This window comes from Typopeltis vanoorti, chromosome 10 (assembly GCF_054136105.1).
Source record: "Typopeltis vanoorti isolate ZY-2024b chromosome 10, IOZ_Tvanoo_1.0, whole genome shotgun sequence".
Lineage (NCBI taxonomy): Eukaryota > Metazoa > Arthropoda > Arachnida > Uropygi > Thelyphonidae > Typopeltis > Typopeltis vanoorti.
In genome coordinates, this window is record NC_143558.1 from 31,247,305 (window position 1) to 31,272,230 (window position 24,926).

The 24,926-nt window shown below is 35.7% G+C and overlaps 1 protein-coding gene across 1 annotated transcript in view; it reads right to left on the reverse strand.

The window, feature by feature from the left end:
- Nucleotides 1-6,033: 6,033 nt before the first annotated feature.
- LOC150102308 (maleylacetoacetate isomerase-like) overlaps nucleotides 6,034-24,926 on the reverse strand; it is a 103,446-nt gene continuing 84,553 nt past the window's right edge. The window contains exon 7 of the mRNA XM_090399622.1: nucleotides 6,034-6,428. Coding sequence (XP_090255748.1) covers nucleotides 6,193-6,428 — 236 coding nt within the window. The 3' untranslated portion in view covers nucleotides 6,034-6,192. The remainder of the gene's footprint in view (nucleotides 6,429-24,926) is intronic.

The window sequence follows — 24,926 nt, forward strand, 5'->3', positions numbered from 1 at the left end:
ACCCATTTTTAAAAAGGAGAATAAAATTGAATAAGAAAATTACAGAAGAATTGCTCTAGTAAGTGTTCATAGTAAGATTTATGCAAGTATACTTGAGAAAAATTTAAGAAAAATTGTGGAAGGGAAGCTTAGAGAAGAAGAAGCTGGGTTCTTGCCAAATAATGGTTGTCAGAACCAGATTTTCACTTTAAGACAAATAGAGAAATCATGGGAATATAATAAGAATCTGTCTTTAAGTTTCATAAATCTGGAAAAGACATATGTAAAGGTGCCAACAGAAAAACTGTTAAAATGCTAGGAAAATGCTACAGTTATGTGGAGTAAATGGGACATTATATAAGGTACTGAGTCTATATTTGAATTGTAAATCATTATCATGAATTTCCTGATATGTACCTTCAAGAATGTGTTCAGGCTACTATGATGACAGCACTACATGATTAAGTTTATATTAATCTCCTGTCAACAATTTACCTCTAAATTAGTCTGTTCCTTTCATCCAATATTATTATTATTATTATTCAGGCCTCCATGGAGTAAGACTCATCATGGGAGGTCCTTCCTAAGAACATAAAGTCTGTCAAGACTCATCGAGGGGAGGTCCCCCCTAAGAAACACAAAGTCTATCATACCACTCTTTAAACTCATTGACCTTTCTCGCTCCCACCACTCCATCAGGCAATGCATTCCACGGTTCAACCACCCTCCACGCAAAGAAACTACTCCTTACCCTCTTGCTCACAGTTTCCTTTCGTAACTTCCAGGGATGGCCTCTTGTCATTCATCACTCTTTCCCGCTGTTCAACCAAGCGAAATAACTCCCCAGTGTCAACCCTGTAACCACCTCTCAACAGTTTAAAAGTCTCAATCATATCACCTCTCCTTCTTCTATCCACCAAACTCTGCAGTCCGCATTCCCTCAGCTGATCCTCATAACTATCCTTGTACAGTCCTGAAACTATCTTTGTCATCTGTCTTTGTATCCTTTCCACAGTTAATTTATCCCCTTCAAATCCTGGGGACCAAATCTGAGAACAATAGTCCAAGTGTGGTCTGATCAGAGACTTATACAACGGAATGATAACCCTCTTATCTCTGCAGGTCAGTGTCCTCATAATTGCAGCAATCCTCTGTGGTACCTTTACCACCTTTGCAATATGTCCCCTAAAATTTAGGTTTCTATCAATCATCAACCCCAGATCTCTTGTCTCCCCTACTTCCTCCAGTATAACTCCTCCCATAGAGTATGCAGCATCCCATCGATGTTTCCCAAACCTCAAGACCTTACATTTTGCTGCATTAAACTGATACCCCTATTCATTTGCCCATCTATCTAGCTTATTTAAATCCTCTTGCAGGGCTACCACATCTGCACTATTATTAATAATCCTTCCCATCTTCGCATCATCCGCAACCAACTGAATATCCCCTTGCAATGTCATTGATATAAAGGTTAAACAATATAGGTCCTAGTACTGAGCCCTGTGGGACCCTACTTGTAACCCTCTGCCTCCTTGAAACTGCTCCACCATACACAACTCTCTGATACCTATCAGACAGCCAATCCTGAATCCAGTTGACCAATCTGACATCCAGACCCATGTGCTGCAACTTAAATATCAGCTTATCATGTGGCACCCTGTCAAATGCTTTCGCTAAGTCTAAGATTGCAGCATATGCCTTTCCCTCATTTAATGTTCTTGCAACTTTATTATAAAAGGCTAGCATATTGCTAAAACAAGAGCGCCCTTTCACAAATCCATTTTGATTCTCACAGATAACATTACCCTCATCTGCCCAATGCTGTATACGGTCCCTCACTACTTTCTCCAAGATCTTAACAACTACTGATGACACACAGACTGGCCTATAATTAGACACTTCCAGTCTGTTACCACCCTTATGCAATGGCACTATCTTACCTTCCTTCCATTCCCTGGGCACCTTTGCCAAAGCCAGACTTTCATTTAAAAGCCAGGTTAAAGGCACTGTCAGTTCCCTAGCACATTCTCTCAAAACTCGGGGTGAAATACTATCCAGTCCCACAGCTTTACTGACATCCAGAGTACTCAGTATCTGAAACACACTCTCCTCCTGTACTTCTAAACCTCGAACCAGCCCTATCCCTCTAGCATTAGAACTGACTCCTCTAGGATGAAATACTCCAATAAAGTGTTCATTGAACAATTCCACTATGTCCTCTGCATCAGTTACTCTATTCCCATTTTTATCCCACAATATCATTCTTCCACAGTCATTTCTCCTCCTACTGGCCACATAGCTAAAAAATTCCCTAGGATTTTCTTTGGATCTTAGGGCCAATCTCCTCTCATATTCCAGTTTCGCTTTCCTTACCACACTAGTCACTCTTCTGGCCTGTGTCTTATATTCTTCATGCACCTTCTCTTCACCTGTCTCCTTATATCTCTTCCATAGCCTCTTTTTCGCATGCAATTCCTGTTTAATATTGTTTGTCATCCACTTTACTCCAAATTGTGTCCTCTTCTTCACTCGTGGTATACAACTTACCATTGCTGCTAACAAATATTCTTTCACAATTTCCCACGCACTAATGATATCCCGGCCTTCCAATTCCTCCCTCCATGAAACTTTCCGAAGTTGACATCTAAGACTATTATAATCACCTGCATTATAATTCCACATAAGTTCCCATCTCTTTGATACTCCTGCATGTCTATTCATTTTCCAAGTCAAAACCATATGGTCACTCTCTCCAACTGGTGGGAGAGATGTCAACTCAGTTATTATCAACTCTTCTGATGCTATAACCAAATCCAAAACTCTTGAACCTCTTGTTCCCTCTGTTGCATGTTGCCTAAGACATTTGTCCCTCAAGAATTATAGAAATTCCATTCCCCTATTGCTATATGCATCTTCTTCTCTCCAATTTATACTACTGTAGTTAAAATCTCCCATAACAATCATTCTTCTTGCACTTGCCAAACTTAGCTGTCTAAACATCTCCTGGTTCCCCATCCTCTGTGCTCCTGGATCTGTAGAAACACTCCACTAAATATCTTGTCTTGCCTACCTCTACAATATTGTTGTAACTAACAGTTTAGAACTTCTAAGGTAGTTCTAAATGAATCAATCCACCCTGACCTTGGTCTTCTTCTGGGTCTTTCTTGTCATTGTGGCATCAAACACCTGTTTTGCTAACTATTCCCATTGTATTTAAGTGGCCATACCATATTAAATTAGCTCTGCTCACACATTCTTGAATGCTAACAATGTCATTCCTTTTTAATATCTTTATTTTTAATATGATTCTTCCCTAATTTTTCTCAAAACTCTTATCTGTGGCCTCTAGTCTTGGATCAAGTGCTCTATTTCTAACCCAGCTCTCAGATTCATAACTTAAAATTGATTTAAACACTGCTGTCTTGTATACAGTGTTTTCATAGTCCGTTTGTATAATGTTGCATTTGCTCATATGCCGAATTTAGCGACATGGTGCTACTGTGAATCAACCGATGCATAGTTTTCATGAACTCAGTTTATTTACATCTCTGCTCACTACATTTCCATGTTTTTGGTGTTTCACTGAGAATTATAAACTATAAATATTCTTTTATTTCATTGCTGGTAATAATGGCAGATAAAATTCAAAGTAAGGGTGCTATTACTCCGGTGAAAAGAAGAAGATGCATAAACCTATTACATCATATACTAAGTTTAAAATAATTAAATTATTTATATGGGGTACTGAACACTGAAAATGGCCACAGGCTTATTACAGTTGTTAAAAATAAAGAAAAAGTTCTAAGTAAACTGAATGAAAAGTTCTACACAGTTAATACTGTGATTATCCATAAATGTGTGAAAAATCTTATTGCCAAAATGAAAAAAAACTTTTAATAATTTTTCTTCATTTTTTTTTTTTTTTTTAATGCCAATAGTTGGCAAGGAGTAAGCAACAAGACCATTCAAAACTATTTTCCTCACTATGGTTTTAAGCAATCAATCATGGATATGCTAGATATTGCTGACAGCGAAAATGATGTCCCATTACATGTGAATCACACCAGAAACTATGAAGAGTTTGTATATATTAACGATAGTTTTCAATACAATAAAGAAAGGAAAAAATTTGAGAATGAAATTGTGGAGAAAATTGCAGCAAAACATCAGAGGATGGCAGAAGAACAAGAAAGTGATGAGAATCACTCCCAAGCTTGAATGAGTGATAACCTATGAATGCCAGAAAATTTACTGCTGAATTATGACTTGAATAAGGTGAAGGCACTAGATACCTGTGCTGATTTTGGCCAGTTGAAGTTAATAAAAAAAAATGCCTAAATGGCTAGGCTCCAATTCCTAGAATGTTATTAACTGCTAAGAATTGCATGCATGTTTAATATATGTATAAATTAAATTATTTTTATGGCAAATATTTTACTTTAATTAAAGTCAATTGTTTAAATTACTGGGGAAACTCATGGTAAAGGTGGTATGACTTCACACCTGAAAATACTTCAGTTGAAAACTTTGTTTACTTACACTTGGATAAATGATTGAACCAAGTATATAATTTCTTGGTATCTCTAATTTATAGCATAACCAAATGAAAAAACTTCCAACAGTCTTTCTCTAATCTAGAGTAATTTAATAATAAGGTGTGACACCTTTTGGCAACTCGTATATGAAAATATGATTTCTGTATTACTTCACCCTTAGTATCACCTCTGGATATGGCTCCCACTGAAGAGACCTCAATAAAGGTCGAAACCAGGTTGGGTAGTGACTCTTCCCATAATGCATAGCATTACATAGCATTATACATGTCTGCAAGGAGATGTGCTTTTGCATTATGGGATACTAAGGCAAGTGATGTAAAGTCATACCACCTTCACCACGAGTTGTCCCAGTCCTGAAAATACTTCAAGCACAAACGTTTTTTGCTTACACTTGGATAAAGGATTAAACCAAGTATATAATTTCTTGGTATCTTTAATTTATGTCATTTATGCACTGTGTAGAAAAGCTTCCATAGCGCAACATGATTTGCTGTTACCTTACTTAATGTGAGAAGATGGAAGCAATATGTTTAATGCACCTCAGTTGCCTTTGTATATACATATGTTTGATGTTTTAAGTGTTCTGCATTAATTTTAAGAAACTAATTTCACATTCCAAATGATAGTACAGTTCAGGGTGCCTTTCTTTTCTTTTACTTTTTTTTGTCAATGGTTTTGTTTTTCCTGTATGCATTATAAATTAATAGTTTTTTTATTTATTTATTATTATTTTTAATGAAATTCATGGCATGACCATAAGCATTAGTACCGTGATAAGAAAACTATATATCTGACCCACAATGCTGCTGCTGCTTTATCATATGTTTATGCACTGTAAAGAAATGTCATTCTAGGGGCTTCTATGGAGTATCCAGAAAACTTCGCCATCCAAAGATGCCATTTCTCAAACTAAGTAGATAACACAGAGTTTGCTGCACATGCACACACTTGTTTTTTATGTAAAATTCCAGCCATAGATGGTGGGTTGTAAACCAACAATACATTAGTTTTAATGATGTGTGTTGGGGGGGGATAAGGGCTAAATAATTCAGAAATGCTGCTTTAAAGAGGAAACAAGGGATTTCTCAAAGTAATTCAGGTTTCCAGTAAGCAAGATGGTGTTATTACACTTGGGGAATGAAATTCATCTTCTGACTAAAAACATCCATGCCATCTACTTAGCCAACCAGGCCAGTTTTGGGGATAAGGTGGGTTATGAGTTTCTGGATTTGTTTATTATAGTTTGTTATATACATCATACCAACCCTGGAACAATCTATACCCATCCAACCAATCCTCATCCCAATTATGCAATAATGAAAGAACTTGGTGTATCACAACTGAAAGGCACCCTAATATCTATTCAACTTTTTAACCTTAAATTGAGTGAAATTGGTGATTAAGGAAGACTGCTTTTACTAGAAAAACTTAGCTTCCTACCACAAAAATGATTGTATAATTGAGTTTTTAGCAAAAGATTTATACCAATGTTAGTAGCTCCTGATATTCATAATTTTTTTAATCTCTTACATAAAATAGACAAAATTGTAAATTATCTGTTATCAATAGCTAAACAATAAATGAGTGAGCTCAGTTCTCACATCTGTAATACAGATTTTTTTTTTTTTTTTAATCTAGATAAAACAATGAAACACTAGGCTTTTATATCTGCTGGTATGTTATCAGGTTGCAATGATGGAGAAGAATCTTGAAATTCTTTTTGCTTTAACAGTTCCTCATTAACACGAGAAATGTTAGGGAACTGAGACAGATCTACATTGAATCTCTTAGTTGCATTGTATACTTGAGGTACCAAACACAGATCTGCCATTGTGATGTTATTCCCATAACAGTATTTTCCTGAAGTTGTGGCTAGAATTTTCTCTAATGCTGTAAGAATAAAGATTTGAAGACATTTAAATTTACTTAACTGTTAATAGAAGGAAGGTTTCTTTTTTCAAAAGAAAATTTTTTTATACACATGCATACAGGGTGGCCCATAACATGTTGTAGAAAGGGGCCTGTCTTTATGAAGCAACTGCATAAGTTTTTTAATATCACCAGATTTTTTTTATTAGTTATGAAAAAACCACATAATTTAAATGCTTCCCATTTTCAGCTTCACAAAGACAGGCTCTTTCTATGACATGTTCCATGACTTATGGGCCACCCTGTATATATTCATTTATTCAGAAAAAGATCCAGACATGATAATGAACAATAATAAATAGTAACAACTATAGTAGTTCAATAATGTCCATTATTGAGATACAAATTTTGCTGGATTTTCAACCAGCATCTTCAGAGCAGATATTATAACCATGATAAGATAGACAGCACTCGATTCTAATTCAAACAGAAAAAACAGCTGCAGAAATAATTCATATTATAACTAAAAAGGAACTAATATCCTAACAAGTTGCTCTCTAGGACCCAGAAGTCAAACTAAATGATGTCTTAGAAAAACATACCATGTGATCCTAAAAATATATACAAACAACTAGATGGGAGAAGCAATGCCCCCCCCCCCCCCCACACACACACACAGCATTTCTGTAAGGGATTTCTAGTTAACCAAATGCTTAATATTGCTACACACAAATCTGGCTGTTCTATGTAAATGATGTTTTTGCTATTTGGTATCATAACCTAGACACATTAGATATCTTTCTAACACATTTCAACAGCCAACATCCAAAACTACATTTCACTATAAAGAAAGGATAAAAAAACTGTCTTCCTTCCATAGGCACACTAGTTACATACCTACTGAATGGCTGTTCATTATCCTTTTCTATGTATATAAAAAAAAAACAATACTGAAAATGACTTAAATAAGCAGTCACATCATCATCCATTCCAACTGTATGGCATCCTCATAACACTTACACAGTGCCAGAACTCTATTCTAGTGACAAAGATTTCACCACAGACATAAGTTATCTTTACAACACTTTTAATTATTTTATTTTTAAAGCCAATATGCCTTCCATCCCTTCCACTCCTGAACATGCAAGATCACAACAAAACTATTCCTATCCCCTATATCTGGGATTCATACTAAAAGATTAAAATACATCTAAAAAATTCAGATGTCGTAACCAGAATTGAGTGAAAAGGATATAATATTTTTAGGAATGACAGAAGAGATAGGAGAGGGAGGAGGAGTATTACTAATGATATCAGATGACTTGAGTCCAGTTAGGATAGAAACACATAATAGTAATAATAGTAATTATTTCCCATGTAGTATGAGGCTGTCTGGTGGTATGAGGTGGAGGCTAATGGGATGAAATATATGATGGAGTGTTGCTATAGACCTGGCATTTCATTTGCTGGGGATGAAGAAATGCATCACCAAATTGCCCTGGTGAGTATTAAACAAGTAATTATTATGGGTGACTTAAATTATCTGAATATTGATATCAGAAAAAATATGATAAGAATGAAGAACTTATTGAGCTGTTGTGTTGCATGACAACTTTTTCAAGCAGCATGTGAAAGAAGCAAATTGAGGACAAAGATTGTTGGGTTTGATCATGGCATTAGGTGTCCCAGTTAAGGATATGCCTATTTTGCCACCAGAGATTGACAGTGATCATGCCATACTGACCTGGGAAGTGGCCAACTCTATGGATGTTCCAATCAGGACAGGTTGTATGCTGAACCACAAATTTGAAAATCATGACAAACTTGGGAGAATATTATCTTTGGTTCAATGCCATCAGTTATTGAATGAAGAATATCAGCAGTGTATGGGAAGTTTTGAGAAGATGCTTAAATGATGCAGTATTTGAATGTGTCCTTAGACACATCAAATGGATGTGCAATCTTATTAAACAAGAGATCCATAAGAAGATGGATGTGAAAGGAATACTGAGAGGAGAAGAATGAGAAAGTTATGAAATATATAAAGCTTAGACTAGAAAAGTTACAAATATTGTACAGAAAGGTAAGTTGGAGTATGAAAAGAAATTAGCTGCACACGCTAAAGGCAACCAAAAGAATTTTATCATTATGCTGCAGATAAAAGAAAGAATGACTGTGGAAAAACAACTTTACTGAATGCAGACAGTATCAGGAGCATACGAGGTAATTCAAATAACGAGTGCTCACTTCACTGACATTAAATGAAGAGATAGAGGTATATAAGGAGGTTCTAGAGTTGTATAACCTGGATAAGAATTCAGTAATTCGCAAAGATGGGATATCAGCATATGTGTTAAAGGAACATTCAGCCAAACTAGCTAGGCCCTTCACATTTGTATAATTTGCATTAGCTCAGGAAAGATCCTACAGGAACAGAAAGAATGTATGAAAATTCCATTGCACAAGGCTGGTACAAAGATGTGGTGCATTGCACAAAGGGCAGCATAGCTTTTATCTAACTCACCTGTACACATTGATTTGAGGATGCATTGTGGTTGGTCGGTGAATTTAGCGCTCGTATAAAATTAGTGATTTTTGTCTTTTCTGTCAATATTTTGTCTGACAGATATCAAAAAGCGGTATATGGGGGATGTGAGTCTGCAAGATTTAAGATAACCAGTGGTGTACCACAAATACCAGAATTCCAGTGGAGGCATGGAAGGCACTGGGGGAAGAGGGAATTGACCTGCTGTGGGACCTGTTCATGAAAGTTTGCCAACAGGAAAATATACCCGAGGAATGGAGGGAGAGTACTCTTGTTCCCATCTACAAGGGTAAAGGGGACGCACAAGACTGTAAAAATTACAGAGGAATAAAGTTGATGTCCCACACAATGAAGATCCTAGAAAGGGTTCTTGATGGTAGATTGAGGAAGGAGGTGGAGATTGCAAAGGAACAATTTGGCTTCCAACAACAGATGCTATCTTTGGGTTATGACAGATGATGGAAAAATATCGAGAGAAACAAAGGGAGCTACATCTGGTATTTATTGATCTGGAGAAAGCATACGATAGAGTGCCAAGGCAAGAAGTCTGGAGGTGTCTGAGGGAGAAAAAGGTGCTGGAGAAATATGTCAGGTTGATGCGGGAAATGTACAGAAATGTGAAGACAAGTGTTCGGACCTGTTTGGGACAGACAGAAAGTTTTCAAGTAACAGTTGGCTTGCATCAAGGGTCAGCATTAAGTCCGTTTCTGTTTAATATTGTGATGGAGGTGGTAACAGAGGAGGTGAGAGAAGATGCACCTTGGACAATGTTGTATGCAGATGACATCTTGCTGTGTGTAGATTCAAGAGAAGAAGCAGGAACTAAACTGGAAAGATGGAGAAAAGTACTGGAAGAGAGAGGTATGAGACTGAGCAGAAGTAAGACAGAGTATATGTGTTGCGCAGTGGGTGGTGGCGGCCAGGAGACAGATCTGGAGCTGGAAGGAAATGTCATCAGGAAGGTGAGAGACTTTAGATACTTAGGTTCAACAGTGGAAGAAGATGGAGGAGCTGAGAAGGAAGTGGGATGCAGGATACAAGCGGGTTGGAGGAACTGGAGGGAGATGGCTGGAGTGTTATGCGATAAGAGGGTGCCGATCAATCTGAAAGGCAAAATTTATAGGACAGTAGTGAGGCCAGCTATGACATATGCTATAGAAACTGTGGCCCTGAGGAAAAATAACATCAGCAGGATGGAAGTAGCAGAGATGAGAATGCTTAGGTGGATGTGCGGTGTGACCAGAAAGGATCGTCTGAGAAATGACTATGTCAGGGGAACAGTGAAAGTTACGAACTTAGGAGCGAAAATACAGGAGGCAAGGTTGAGATGGTTTGGTCATGTGATGAGGAGGGAGGACGAATATGTGGGAAGAAGGGTCATACAGATGGATGTGCAAGGAAGGCGGAAGTGTAGGCGGCCAAAGAAGAGATGGAGGGAGCTGGTAGAAGAGGACTTGAAGATGAAGAACTTGGATGTGGTGACAGCCCAAGACAGGAAGGTGTGGAGGAGACTCATTACAAACAGTGATCCCACTTAAGTGGGAGAAGCTGCAGAAGAAGAAGAAGTGGTGTACCACAAAGATCAGTGCATGGTTGATTGTTATTCAATCTGTACATTTATGATCTTGGAAAGAATTTGACAAGCAACATACAGCTATTTGCTGATGATGCAAAGATAGGAAAGGTAATCAGGAATGCTGCTGACATGAAGTACTTGTAAAATGATTTGAATAGACTGGAATTTTGGGCATGTAAAATGGATGGGAGTTCAATGTCAGTAAATGTCAAGTCATTCACTTCGGCATGATTAGATATCCAATGTCATATATTATATTGGTCGGATTATGCTAGAAGAAACTGATAAGGCTAGGGATCTTGGTGTGTTAGTAGATAGGAAGTTGAAGTTCAGGGGTGATTGCAAATACAACTGAAAAGATAATTGCAATGCTGAAACAAACGTTCACATATAAAGATAAGGATGTCATTTTGCCTCTTTATAAGGCCTTGATAAGACCTTACTTGGACTATTGTGCACAGGTCTGGTTTCTGTTGTTGATTCTGATATATTGGAGAGAATGCTAATTAGTGACCATTTTGTTAAACGCTATCAACCTAGTGTACACAACATTGAGTTCACTGCTATCTCTTCACTGGATGAAGAAACTCAGGTGTATGCGACAAGGTATTAGAGCTGTTGCACAAACTGAATAAGAATTCAGCAATAGGGACTGATGGGATATCAGCACATGTTAAAAATTATACCAGTATTGTGAAATACTGATTATGAAGACAGATTGAGAATTTGTAGACTGCAGACACTAGCAAACAGGAGAAAGCAGGGTGATATGATTGAGATATAAACTTCTGAAAGGGTCATACAGGATTTCAATTAATGGAATTTTTCAATTTATTGAGGATGGGGAAAGGACAAGAGGTCATCCTTGGAAACTGAGAATGAATGCTGCTAAGAAGGGGGTAAGGGCTAGATTTTTCTCTCATTGGGTGGTGCATGATTGGAATGGATTGCCACTGGATGTTGTGAGTGCAAGCAGTGTGAATGAATTCAAGAATGAGTATGAGAACTGGTGTGTGTGTGTAGTATGTGGCCTTCTGTTGACGAGTCCCTGACTTCCTGGAGGTCTCTCTTAATAGTAATAATAATAATGTTAGGCTACATTGAATAAAAGGAATGAATACACTATGATAGTATATGACTTTGCTAATGCATTTGATAGGATACTACATGGAAGGCTGTTGCATCAACTAGAGAATATGGGATTGGAAGATTATTTATTATTATTATTTTATGGAATCTCTATGGATTACGGAGAATCATTGTGTGAGACCCAAATCAACCATCATACACACAAATCCTATTGTAAAAATAATCATAATTAAAATTCTGAATATTTTTAAGAATTGTTTATGTTAATATGTTTATTAGTTTTAGTTTCATAACACGCATTGTCGGCACTTGCGATGTGCCCGTTATTGAAATTGTTTTGTCAAAAATGATATGTAAAGAAGTTAAAAAATTGATGTACTTACTGAATTTGATATTTGTATTACTTAGAGGAATTTTATTGTAATTTAAAATATTAAGTTTTATGTTTTTATGAAGACATTCTCTTGTCACTAACAGAGACAACGTGTCAGCCATTATTTATACCTAACTTCTTGCTTACCAGTTTCATGGAGTGCGCATGCTCGCCGAGAAGTTTGATGTGTGATTGACAGCTGACAAGTTTGGTATCGAAGCAACGGGTATAAACAAGATAGTGTTCGGAAGGAATTTAGAATACCAGCCGGCAGATATTCAGATTCGGAGGAAAATTAATAGTATATTCCAAAAAAGGAATTGTGGAACTATTAAGTTTAAAGTTGAATAACTATTTATAAATAAAAAAAAATATTGCTATAGGCGTTTTAAAAGGAATATTGGAGGAAACGCTAATTGAAGATTTATAGGAGATTCCGAAAAGGAAATCGTAGAACTGTAAGTTTTTTTTTTTTTTATTGGAAGAGTTAAGACTGTCAATAAGCATTGTGTGGATAAAAGAAGAATTTGCTATTTACGTTCTAAAGGAATGTTCGAGAAAACTCTGATTAGGAAGTTTCATCTGTATTAAGGACGCCGGATCTAACTATTATTTCTACTGAAGAAAAGAGACAGAATTAAGTCAGGAAGAATTAATGTGTGTGCTACATAAGTGATGGTACAGGATCCTGTGAAAATGAAGAATAGAGTCATATATCTTCGGAAAAGGGCCTTGACAGAGAGAGAGAAACTGGCTGTGAACATTTTGTCATTGTGAAAACAAAGTGTTTAGTCTTAAGTGTAAGTTTATTTTAAAAAGGCCTTGGATCCAATTAAATTTGTAGTTAGTTATGTAAAGTTGTTTGAAGTGTATATATATTGTTTTTGTTTTATTAAATGTGTTTATTTTGTATTTTGGTCTTGAGTCAGTGATTATTTGGATTCTGAAAGAGTTAAGATCATTGCACCAATTGGAGTGAACCCTTGTGCATATAATAACATATAGGTACACTGGGAAATAAATTAAAAATATTTGTTAGAAACAGAGATCATCTCTATGGTAGGATTAATATTAAGATAATATCTATGAATATTCTCTATATAAACATCTTTAAATTAACACTATCATACCTCTCTTTGAATACATTCACCATCAGGGAACTCGCAACCAATTCTGGCAATCCCATTCCACTCACTCACCACTCTCCATACAAAAATTCTGGTCAGCACATCCCCTACTAACAACACTCTTACGCAATTTTCACGATGGTCCCCTAGTTCTCTATTTATCATATATTGAAAAATTTCACTTGCATCAATTTTATAAAACCTCTTTAATATCTTAAATGCTTCTGTCATGTCCCCTCTTTTCCACTTATCAACTAAACTTTGTAACCCACAAACCTCAACCTATCCTTGGAGAAGTATTCCACAGACCTGTCACCATCTTGGTCACTCGTCTCTGAATCCTTTTGACCACCTTCAATACAAGTTATTAAGATAATAACTTGTTAGCATGTTTTTCAACATCCAAGTAATTCATTAAGCTATTTTACCAACTTTTGCAATATGTCCTCTGGGCTTCAACTCTTTGTTCACCATTATCCCAAGCCTCATCAATTTTCTGCAATCCAATACCATCGATATGATATACCATATGCAACCTTTTCAACATGAAGTGCATAAACTTACATTCTGCAAACATTAAATTGACAATCATTATCTTTTGTTCACAATGCCAATTTATTTAAATTATCCTGCAGGATATCTACATCACCTTTACCATCTACTGCTCTCCTCAGTTTTAGATTTAGATCATCAGTAAACAACTGAATATCCCCTCTTAAATCTTTCCCTATGTCACTGATAAATGAATTAAAGAGTAGTGGCTCTAGTACCGAATCGCGAGATACCCCACTAGTCACCATCATTCTCTTAGACTCTTCTCTACCATATCACTCTCTGGTGTCTGTCTATCCATCAGCCACCCCATCCATGCTACTAGCCTCATATCCATTCCCATCCTCTCCAGTTTTTATAATAGTTTTTCCATGTGGTATTCTGTCAAATGCCTTGGCGAAGTCAAGCAATATCGTAGTGTAGCCATTAACCTTATCCAATTTTGCTGTCACTTTATTATAAAATGTGAATAAGTTACTAAGACGGGACCTACCCTTTACAAAGCCATGCTGCCCACTATAGAGTATTGCATCCCTACCTACCCACCAGTGGTGCACCCAGATGGGGGGACCATGGGGGGCCCTGGCAGCCCCCCAAAGGGGGAAAAAACACTAGAAAATTTTCTACAAATCTTTTCCTAATTAAAATTCATTTTTTTATTTATGTTGTGTCATGTCGTCTATTTCTATACCACTTATGAATTAGCCGTCACATAAGGTGGGAATACCCTATAGCTCTCGGGAATCACGCCGCTATGAACACAAGGCAAACGAAGTAGTGCTCAGGCAGACCTTTGTTTGCCTGAGCTGAGCCAGATGAGATCACGGGTATCATATATTGGTGATCATTGCAGATGTTCAGTCATAGGTCGTATGCAATGCGTGGTGTGTATTCTCAAATCGTCTACTCAACTTGGGTTCCCCGGAAGATTAAATCCTGGGTGCGGCACTGCTACCCACTGTTGTATTTTACCTTTCACCAACTTTTCCAATACTTTAATAACTGCTCCCAATATATTAAGTGGTCTGCATTTGCTACCTCTGTCTTGGAGCTACCTTTATGCAATGGCTCTATCTTACCCTCTTTCCACTCCCTTGGAATCCTGCTAGAGCTGAGACTTAGATTGAATAACTTCATCAGAGGCAATGCCAATTCTCTTGCACATTCTCATTGCTGTGTTCACATTCATATTTTTTAACATGCTGAACATCTCCTGTTCATCTACATCAATGTTGATATGCATCTCTGTAACATCAGTAACTAATATCACCACCTGGATGATACACCTTTGCAAAATGATCACTCAGCAACTTAACTATTTTTTTTAGTTCAGTCACTTTCTTACCATGAGTTGCTTCAAGTCATTCTACCATAGTCATTTTTCCTTACTTGCAATAATGAAAAATATCTTTTGGGTTTAGTTTGGCCTGTTCGTCTCTATCTCTCTCATAGTCTGATTTGGCCTTCCTTATATACTAATCGAATGATATAATCACGTAATCACAAGAAAGATATTTATTTAACCAAATATTTCGGTCTGGAAATAGCAGACCATCGTCGGTGGTATTACAAGAACAGTTTAAAAAATATACAAGCTAGAATACTAACAATAGATCGTTGAAATTAGAACATGCCGCGTGATGTTATATCACTAAGTATGAAACGAAATATTTTGAAGTAGAAACATGATTGAATTTGCTATTAAAAAAAAAAAAAAAAAAAAAAAAAAAAAATTAATGGGTAATCTTGATTAGGCTTTCCCAGATTTTTGATATAGATATGCAGTCATTACGATTCAGGTTGGGATGATGGAGCAAGGCCTCCACGCTTTCCTTGAACAAACGTTCGAACCTATAACGGGATCTATGTAAGAGGCGCGTTTTGGACCAAAGGATGCTGTGGTCAGTTTCAATCCCGTGTTGAGCCAAACCAGACTTTTCAGGTTTATTGTGAAGAATGGATGATTGATGTTCTTGGATTCTTTTTTCAAGAGAACGTCCAGTCTGTCCAAAGTAAGAGAGATCACAGTTGCAAGGAATTTGATAAACTCCAGGAAGAGATAAAGTTGAGCGTTTGTCTTTAGGAGAAGGAAATTGAGAAGACAATTTGTTAATAGGAGAATACGTAGCTGTTAAATCATATTTCTTCAAAATTCTTGCGATAGGTTCTGAAATACCGGAGATATAAGGAATAGGTACTCGACGTATTGAATCTTTGTTGTTTTGTGGAGGATTATAAGATGTAAGAAGACGTTGAATACTTTTTTCAGAAAAGCCATTGAGTTTCATGTGTTGCTGGATAGTAGAAAGTTCTTTCTGTAGATAATCAAAAGTAGAACAATTAGTTTTGGCTCTTTTCTCCCATAATAACACTTTATCTTCCTTTTTAAACAGTATTAATTCCTTACATCATCGCATAAAGTTTACTATGGAATTAGAAGAAAACAACCAGTTATCTTTTTTAGACGTTCTCCTCATCCGATCATCTTCAAATATTCTTACAACTACAGTATACAGGAAACCAACATTCACAGGTCGTTATATTCTGAAAGAATCAGCCCATCATCCATGTCATAAAACAGGAATTATAAAATGTCTCATCAAAAGAGCCAAAACTAATTGTTCTACTTTTGATTATCTACAGAAAGAACTTTCTACTATCCAGCAACACATGAAACTCAATGGCTTTTCTGAAAAAAGTATTCAACGTCTTCTTACATCTTATAATCCTCCACAAAACAACAAAGATTCAATACGTCGAGTACCTATTCCTTATATCTCCGGTATTTCAGAACCTATCGCAAGAATTTTGAAGAAATATGATTTAACAGCTACGTATTCTCCTATTAACAAATTGTCTTCTCAATTTCCTTCTCCTAAAGACAAACGCTCAACTTTATCTCTTCCTGGAGTTTATCAAATTCCTTGCAACTGTGATCTCTCTTACTTTGGACAGACTGGACGTTCTCTTGAAAAAAGAATCCAAGAACATCAATCATCCATTCTTCACAATAAACCTGAAAAGTCTGGTTTGGCTCAACACGGGATTGAAACTGACCACAGCATCCTTTGGTCCAAAACGCGCCTCTTACATAGATCCCGTTATAGGTTCGAACGTTTGTTCAAGGAAAGCGTGGAGGCCTTGCTCCATCATCCCAACCTGAATCGTAATGACTGCATATCTATATCAAAAATCTGGGAAAGCCTAATCAAGATTACCCATTAATTTTTTTTTTTTTTTTTTTTTTTTTTTTTTTTTTTTTTTTTTTTAATAGCAAATTCAATCATGTTTCTACTTCAAAATATTTCGTTTCATACTTAGTGATATAACATCACGCGGCATGTTCTAATTTCAACGATCTATTGTTAGTATTCTAGCTTGTATATTTTTTAAACTGTTCTTGTAATACCACCGACGATGGTCTGCTATTTCCAGACCGAAATATTTGGTTAAATAAATATCTTTCTTGTGATTACGTGATTATATCATTCAGTCTTATGTCGCAAGTATCCTTAAAACAACAAATATATACTAATCACCCTTCTTACTTGCACTTTGTACTGCTTATGAGTATGCTGATCACTTTTTTCTTTATATTTCCTCCACAATGTTTTCTTTTTTTTTTTGTAGCTCTTTCTTTATATCCCTACTCACCCACTTAATTCCAACTTGGTTTATCCTTCAGACCTTGGGTATACAGTCTGATACTGATACTCTAAAGCAATCTCTAACTACTTGCCATGCACTACTGACATTCTTTTCTTATAGCTTCTTAAGCCATGGCACTGTTTCAAGATGATGCCTGAACATAACATTGTTGCCGAACATTAAACCCTTCTTGACAGAGAACTCCATATGTTTGGCAACTTCCCAGAACAAGACTGCATGGTTACTCTTCCCCAATTAGAGGCAGAGTGTCTACCTTGGTTACGGATACATCTTCTAATGCTATTATCAGATCCTCACATCTCTTTTCTCTTCTCTAACATGGTTTCGTGTAATTATCCCTTAGGAGCTGTATAAATCTAACTTCCATCTTGCCATGCCCACTTCCTCCCTCCAATCAATATTCCATAGTTAAAGTCTCCCATAATAATTGTTCGGCCTATACTCATTGTGCTAATCTGCTGATACATGGCATCTACATCTTCCTATGGATCCCCTGGTCTACAGCAGTACCAACAACATATTTTGTTCTGTTTGCCTCTATCTCACACCTGACAGCCTCAAATGAACCATCTCCCTCAGACCCAATATTCTCTTTAACTGATATTAGGATATTATAAATAACAGACTTTATAAATAAATAACGGACCACTTACTTTAATCTTTCCTATAAGGCCTTATCAGCCAACTCTTCTTATTTTATTATCCCCTATGCTATTAGAGTACTCAAGGGCTATGGTATCTTTTCATTTCTGGCCTTACAATTATGCCCCTCTCTATAAATCTTACTATAATTCCTCTATAATCTACTCTTTCCCCCTTCAATATACCCTATTCCTTCTATGGGTTTAAATTCGGAAGAAGGCTAGTTCCGAAGCCTTAAGGTAGCAGCCCTACCACTGAACTATTCCATCATCAGGCTAGTCCCCTGACATGAAGAACATCATTCTACTAGTAAGCTGACAGAAAAAGATAATCGGATTGAATCTATAGGAAACGACCCTGGAATGGAAAAGGTAAAACAAAAATGGAAACGACAAAATATAATACACATAGCAAACTGGAATGTAAGAGGAATAGCATATAAAGAAATATAATTAGACCAATTATTAAATGAAAGAAATTTTAAAATAGCAGTAATCACTGAAACAAAAAAGAAATTAAAAGGAACCATGAGAACTGAAAATTTTAATGTGATATACAGTGGAGTTGACAGAGACCAAAGAGCACAAGCAGGAGTCATGATTTGGATTCATAACTCCCTTTCAAAACAGTTAAAACATTATAAATTATGGAATGAAAGAATAATAGAAGCTAGAATAAAAATAGATAGAGGCTATTTAACAATAATTGGTTTATATGCCCCAGAAGAGGGAAGAGAACAAGATAATATTGATTTTTATAATCAGCTACAAAACATATATAATAAAATAAATAAAAATGATTACGTAATTTTACCATAAGACGTATGGTAAATGGTATGTTAAATGCAAGAATTGGAAACACGAAAACTAATAATAATATAGTGTTTTGTCCCAATTTACGATTTCTACTCTAATCTTACAAATTCCTTTTATCTATATTCTTCTAACTTCTATGCCCGAGATTTTACCAAAACTTATACCAATATCTAAGTTATTGCTCCCTGTAGTACCCCTAATATTTGTATTTATACTGCGCCTTTTGGGATATTTAGTTTAGGATATTACATACATAAACAAGGAGAAAGAACTCAAATATATCTGAAAGTGTAACTATTGCAGTCGTGACGCTTAACTCGATTCTCAACTTAAATTTTCCGCGTGACTAAGTACAACATTTTCAAGTGGTTATCAACTGCACCATTTATGTTGTCATAAATAGGGAGAAAGTCAATCTCAAATATATCTCTTAGTATTTAAATATTATTGCAGTCGTGACTCTTAATCTCTTTCCTCAACATTAAATTTTCCCGCGTGATTAGGTACGATGATTTTAAGCTGTGCATTGGATTAGCAACATCAGACAACTCTTTTATCATTGAACAAAAGGTTTATTAAGTTTCTAAACATGGTACAATTCAAATACTAAACTAAAATACTTATAGACTAACATTAAATTATTACAAGCAATATGGCTATTTGTGATTATGCCGCCATACACATTAATTCATAAATTCACCTGATGTGAGCAAATTAGATCAATTCACACTATCTGATTATTCATACTGAAGTAGATTAACAAATCATTCACTGCTAACACATATTTGTGACATTTCAATTATTTTATACATTACATTAGGCATTCAATTCTTAGGATACGTAATTACTTAATTCACACTATTCCGTTATACCGTTATTTGCACTAACACACAATTATGTCATTTAAATATCTTGTGCAATATAATAGACATGCAAAAATACCTTAGGACTCTTATTCATTCACAAATCTTTAACACTAGTCAATCTACACATAACACATTCTATCATATACTAAAGTCCTAGTATAACTTCAAGTTCTGTATTGGATTCACGATACTTTTCACAGACAAATTTCTAGCTAACATAGGTTATGATTGACATTACCTTTCTTGAGCTCTTCGTATGGGCCTTTATTCTTTTCCAAACGAACCTCTGGTATAACTTCTCGTAACTCTGGAATACTTTAACACACATATATTTGCTCTACTATTAGCAACGAGGACATCGATCTCTTTACAGCTTTCTGCTTTGCGTAGTTATTACTAGCGTCAAAACGAAGAAGATCCCTCCTTTTCTAGGACTCTATGGCAATTTTTCCTTTGCTTCCTACTCGGGAAAACGGGAATCGAAATCCCGCTCACTTTCGTTTCCGTGTTGTGATCAGGAGATATCACCCCTGTCGCCACTCAGGAAAACCCCTTGAACTCCACCGGAACCAAAACCAAACTCCCAGGCCAAAAGCGACTATCCAAAAAGGTTCTCCTTGAGGGGGTTACCAACTCTTTTATAGCTGCTCCCCCTAACGGCACCTTTTCTTACTTCCTTTCTCCTCCTTCTACTTGTTTTTTAATTATCGACCAATTAGGGTGGCGTTTTCTCGCCAAACGTCATTTGATCGGCAAGCCCGTTCTCAATGTTTCAATCCGGGGATCGGCCCTAAGCGATAGCTTTGCTTTTCTTGTGCTAGCCTGACTTAATCCCCTTTCAAACTTTTTCTATGAATTCTACTTAATAACTTAATCTCTCACATAACGTATTTTATGACTCACCCCTTTCTACTTATTTACTTAACTCTCTCATTTTTAATCGTATTACAATATTAATCTATACTTTCCTTTGTTAGCTACTTATTTAGTTAGAATTCCTTATTTTAAGTCATATTACAATACTAATACATTCCTTCCTTTATCAGCTACTTTAACAACAACCCTTACGTTTTATGCATTTTACTGGATGCAAGAAATTTTCCATTAAACAATTCATTTTTTTATGCAGGGTTTAATTTATGATATTTATTCTTCATGTTACACCATAATGGCTGAGAACATGGAGAACATACTCTAAACAGGAATGGTAAAAAATTGATTGACTTTGTAGTTTATAATAACCTAAAAATAATGAATTTCTTCTATAAACATAAAGACATACATAAATATACTTGGGCAGCAAGAGGATGGAAATCAATATTAGATTACTTTATACTAAATGAAAAGCCATCAAAATTTTCACTAGATGTTATAGTTCACAGAGGATATGAAATAAGCAGTGACCACTTCCTTGTTAAAATAAAATTAAGATTACCACCTAAATGGCTACAAGTAACAAGAAGAGAAAGAAAAATTGAAACATTTGTTTATAAAACTAGACTGTTGAATGACACAAATGTACAATGGCTATATGAACAAAGAATTAACCAATATCTAGATAAAATAAAACAAAACGAAGAAATAGAAATAGAATGGCTTAATATAAAAACGATACCAAATGCAGCAGCAAATGAAAGCTTAGGAAAGACCAAAAAAAATTCAATAATAGGAAAAAACTGAAGATCTGGGATGATACAATGAAAGAAATAATCAAAAAGAAAAAAGAAGCCTATCACAAATGATTAAGTAGTAAAAGATGAAATAGAATATAAAAGAATAAGAGCCATAGCTAAAAGAGAAGTTAGAAAAAGACATAGAGAATCATGGAACAAATTTGTTTCTAATTTAGAACATGATTTATATAAAATAAGACTCAATGTATATAAAATTTTGAAACACTTAAATGCAGATACCAAAGAAAACATAAAATTAAACACTGAATTGAAATTAGAAGAATTTCTAAATTACTACACAGAATTGTGGACAGACAAATATTTTAAAAAAGACAATTGGCAAACAATTAATGAAAATGAAAAGGAAATAACTAAAGAAGAATTAGAAATCAGCCTGAAAGAAACAAGAAACGGAAAATCACCTGGAGAAGATAACTAGGTCCAGAACTATATAAATATGCAGGAACTAGATTCAAAGAAAGACTCTTATTATTTTTAAATAAAATTTATTCAACTGGTATATCCCCCCAATAGAATGGAAAAAAGCAATTGTGATTCCTATCTTTAAAAAAGGTAATAGAGATGGCCCTAAAAACTATAGAGGTATCAGTATACTAAATTCCTGTTACAAAATATATAGCAGAATCTCAAATAGCAAACTAATGAAATATTCCAAAAACTTTATTTTAGAAGTACAGAATGGATTTAGAAAAGGACGATCATGTATAGACCCGGCCTTTTGCCTAAAATTAATAATAGAGAAAAGAAGAGAATACAATTTGGAAACACATATTGCATTTATTGACTTTGAAAAAGTTAAAAGAAACATATTATTTAACATATTAAAAGAAAGACAAATACCAAATAATATCCTAAAAGCTATCACAAGTATATATGAAAATAATCAAATATAAATAAGATTAAATCATGAGCTATCATATATGAGAGAGATAAACCAGGGGTCCGACAGGGATGTCCCCTCTCAGTAACTCTTTTTAATATCTACTTAAATGAAATAATAATAAAATGGAATAAAAATTTACATCAAGGAATTAAACTTTCTCCTACAGTAAACTTAAACACTCTCCTCTTTGCCGACGACCAAATAATAATTACAAATTCTGAAGATAACTTACAGAAAGCTATTTTAGATCTAAATGAGATATCCAAAGATTATGGTATGATAATATCAACAGAAAAATCAAAAACTATGGCCTTTAAAGGACAAGATCCAGCAAGAACTAAAATAGTAATAGATAACAAGATCTTAGAACAGGTGAATTCATTTAATTACCTACGATGTACGATCACATATGAAAATGAAAAAGATATAAACGTAAAAATTGCAAAATATTTAAAAATAACAGGTGTAATTAACTCTATATTTAAACCAAACCTAGTTCAAAAACAAACCAGACTAAAAGTATACAATACATTAGCCCTACCAGTCTTAATATATGGAAGCGAAATCTGGACAATAAAACAAAAAGACAAAGATTAACAACAGCAAAAATGAAGTTTATGAGAAAAACTGCAAAGTATACCCTATTTGATCACAAAAGAAATGAAGAAATTATGAAATAATTAAACCAAGAACCAGTAATAGAAAAAATTAAATAATATAAACATAAATGGATGGAACACGTTTAAAGAATGAAAAAGAAAGATTACCAAAACAAGTCTTAAATTACAAGCCATTAGGAAAAAGAAAACCAGGACGTCCTCTTAAACGATTCAATGATGACTTCTAAGGCCAGAACAGGCCATGCTAGGCCTAAATCCTTCATATGCATGATGATGATGATAAATAACAGAGTTGTTTTTGGCATTAGTAAGCTCGACTTGGCCAAAAATTTTGTTGGTTGTAATTCTGCAGCATCATCATCAGCAATAGCCCCACCTCCTTCCCGTTCCTTCTATCCTCCCTGAAAATACAATACCCTTTACATTCTATCCCTGTAACTATATCATTTTCAGTCAACCAGGTCTCCCTGATAGCTATAATTTTTGGCCAAGTCGACCTTACTAATGCCAAAAACGACTCCGTTATTCCTTCTTGCATTTGTGTACATGCATTTCAACTAGCATCTTAAGTTACATGCAACTAGCAAAATGCATATAAACTATTAGCTTGGATAAGCAGCTGATAGACAGCTATCAGAAAGTGGTATAATGGGGACCTGAATCTGCTAGATTTAAGGTGACAGTGGCGTGTCCTAAGGATCAGTTCTTGGACCATTGTTGCTTAATCTACACATTAATGATACTGGAAAGGGCTAACTGGAGATTTTCAGTTGTTTGCTGATGATGATGCAAAGATAGGCAAGGCAATCAGAGATGCTACTGATATACAGCATTTACAGGTTGATTTGAATACGTTGAAGGTATGGGTACACAATAAGGATTGCAGTTACTTGTTAGTAGTGTAAGGTTATTGCATCACTTTGGCATGATGCAATATCCTACAACATATTATTATTATTAGTAGTAGTAGTAGTACGGACAACTCTAAGGAGTATTTAGACTCATCGAGGAAGGCCTTAACATCATGTCAAGAACAGCTATTCAACATTCACACAATATCTATCATACTTTGCCTTGAACTCATTTACAGTCATGGCACCCACAACGGACTTTGGCAGCTTATTTCACTCATCCACCACTCTTCAAGTAAAAAACCTAGCTCTAACACTCCTGCTAACCACACTCTTGCCCAGCTTCCATGTATGGCTCCTAGACTTCCCACTACCAGTCCTATTCTCAAAAATATCTTCTGAATTAATCTTATAGAAACCCTTCAGTAATTTGAATGTCTCAATCGTATCACCCCTTTTCCGCCTATCAACCAATTTCTGCAACCCACAAATCTTCAACCTGTTCTGATAAGATTCATTCCATAGACCTGCTATCATCTTGGTCACTCGTCTCTGGATCCTCTCCACCTCCTCCCCATCAAGAAACCCTGGCACCCAAATTTGGGCACAGTAGTCTAGATGGGGTCTTATCAAGGCTCGATACAGAGGAACAATAACCTGTTTGTCTCTGCTCATCAAAGTATTTTTCAGCAACCAAGTGATTTGATGAGCTGATTTAGACACTTTTGCGATGTGCCCCCTAAACTTCAACTCCCTATCTACCAACACTCCCAAATCCCTGGCCTCGTCAATCTCCTGGAGTACAGTTCCACCAATGTGGTATACTGCTGCTAATCTTTTCACCACAAAATGCATAACCTTACATTTTGCCACATTAAATTGACATCCATTCTCCTTAGCCCTGTCCTCCAAACTATCCAAATCATCTTGCAAAATTTTGACATCCTGTGCACTCACTATTGCTCTACCCAACTTTGCATCATCAGCAAACAAATGAACACTTCCTCTCAGATCCTTTCGTTAATGAACAAATTGAAAAGTAATGGTCCAAGAACAGAACCCTGCGCACACTACTAGTCACAGGTTGTCTTTTGGACTCTACTCCAGAATAAACCACTCTCTGATATCTCTCCATCAACCACCCTCCTATCCATCTCACCAACCCTATATCCATCCTCATATGCTGCAGTTTACTGATTAGAATTCCATGTGGTATC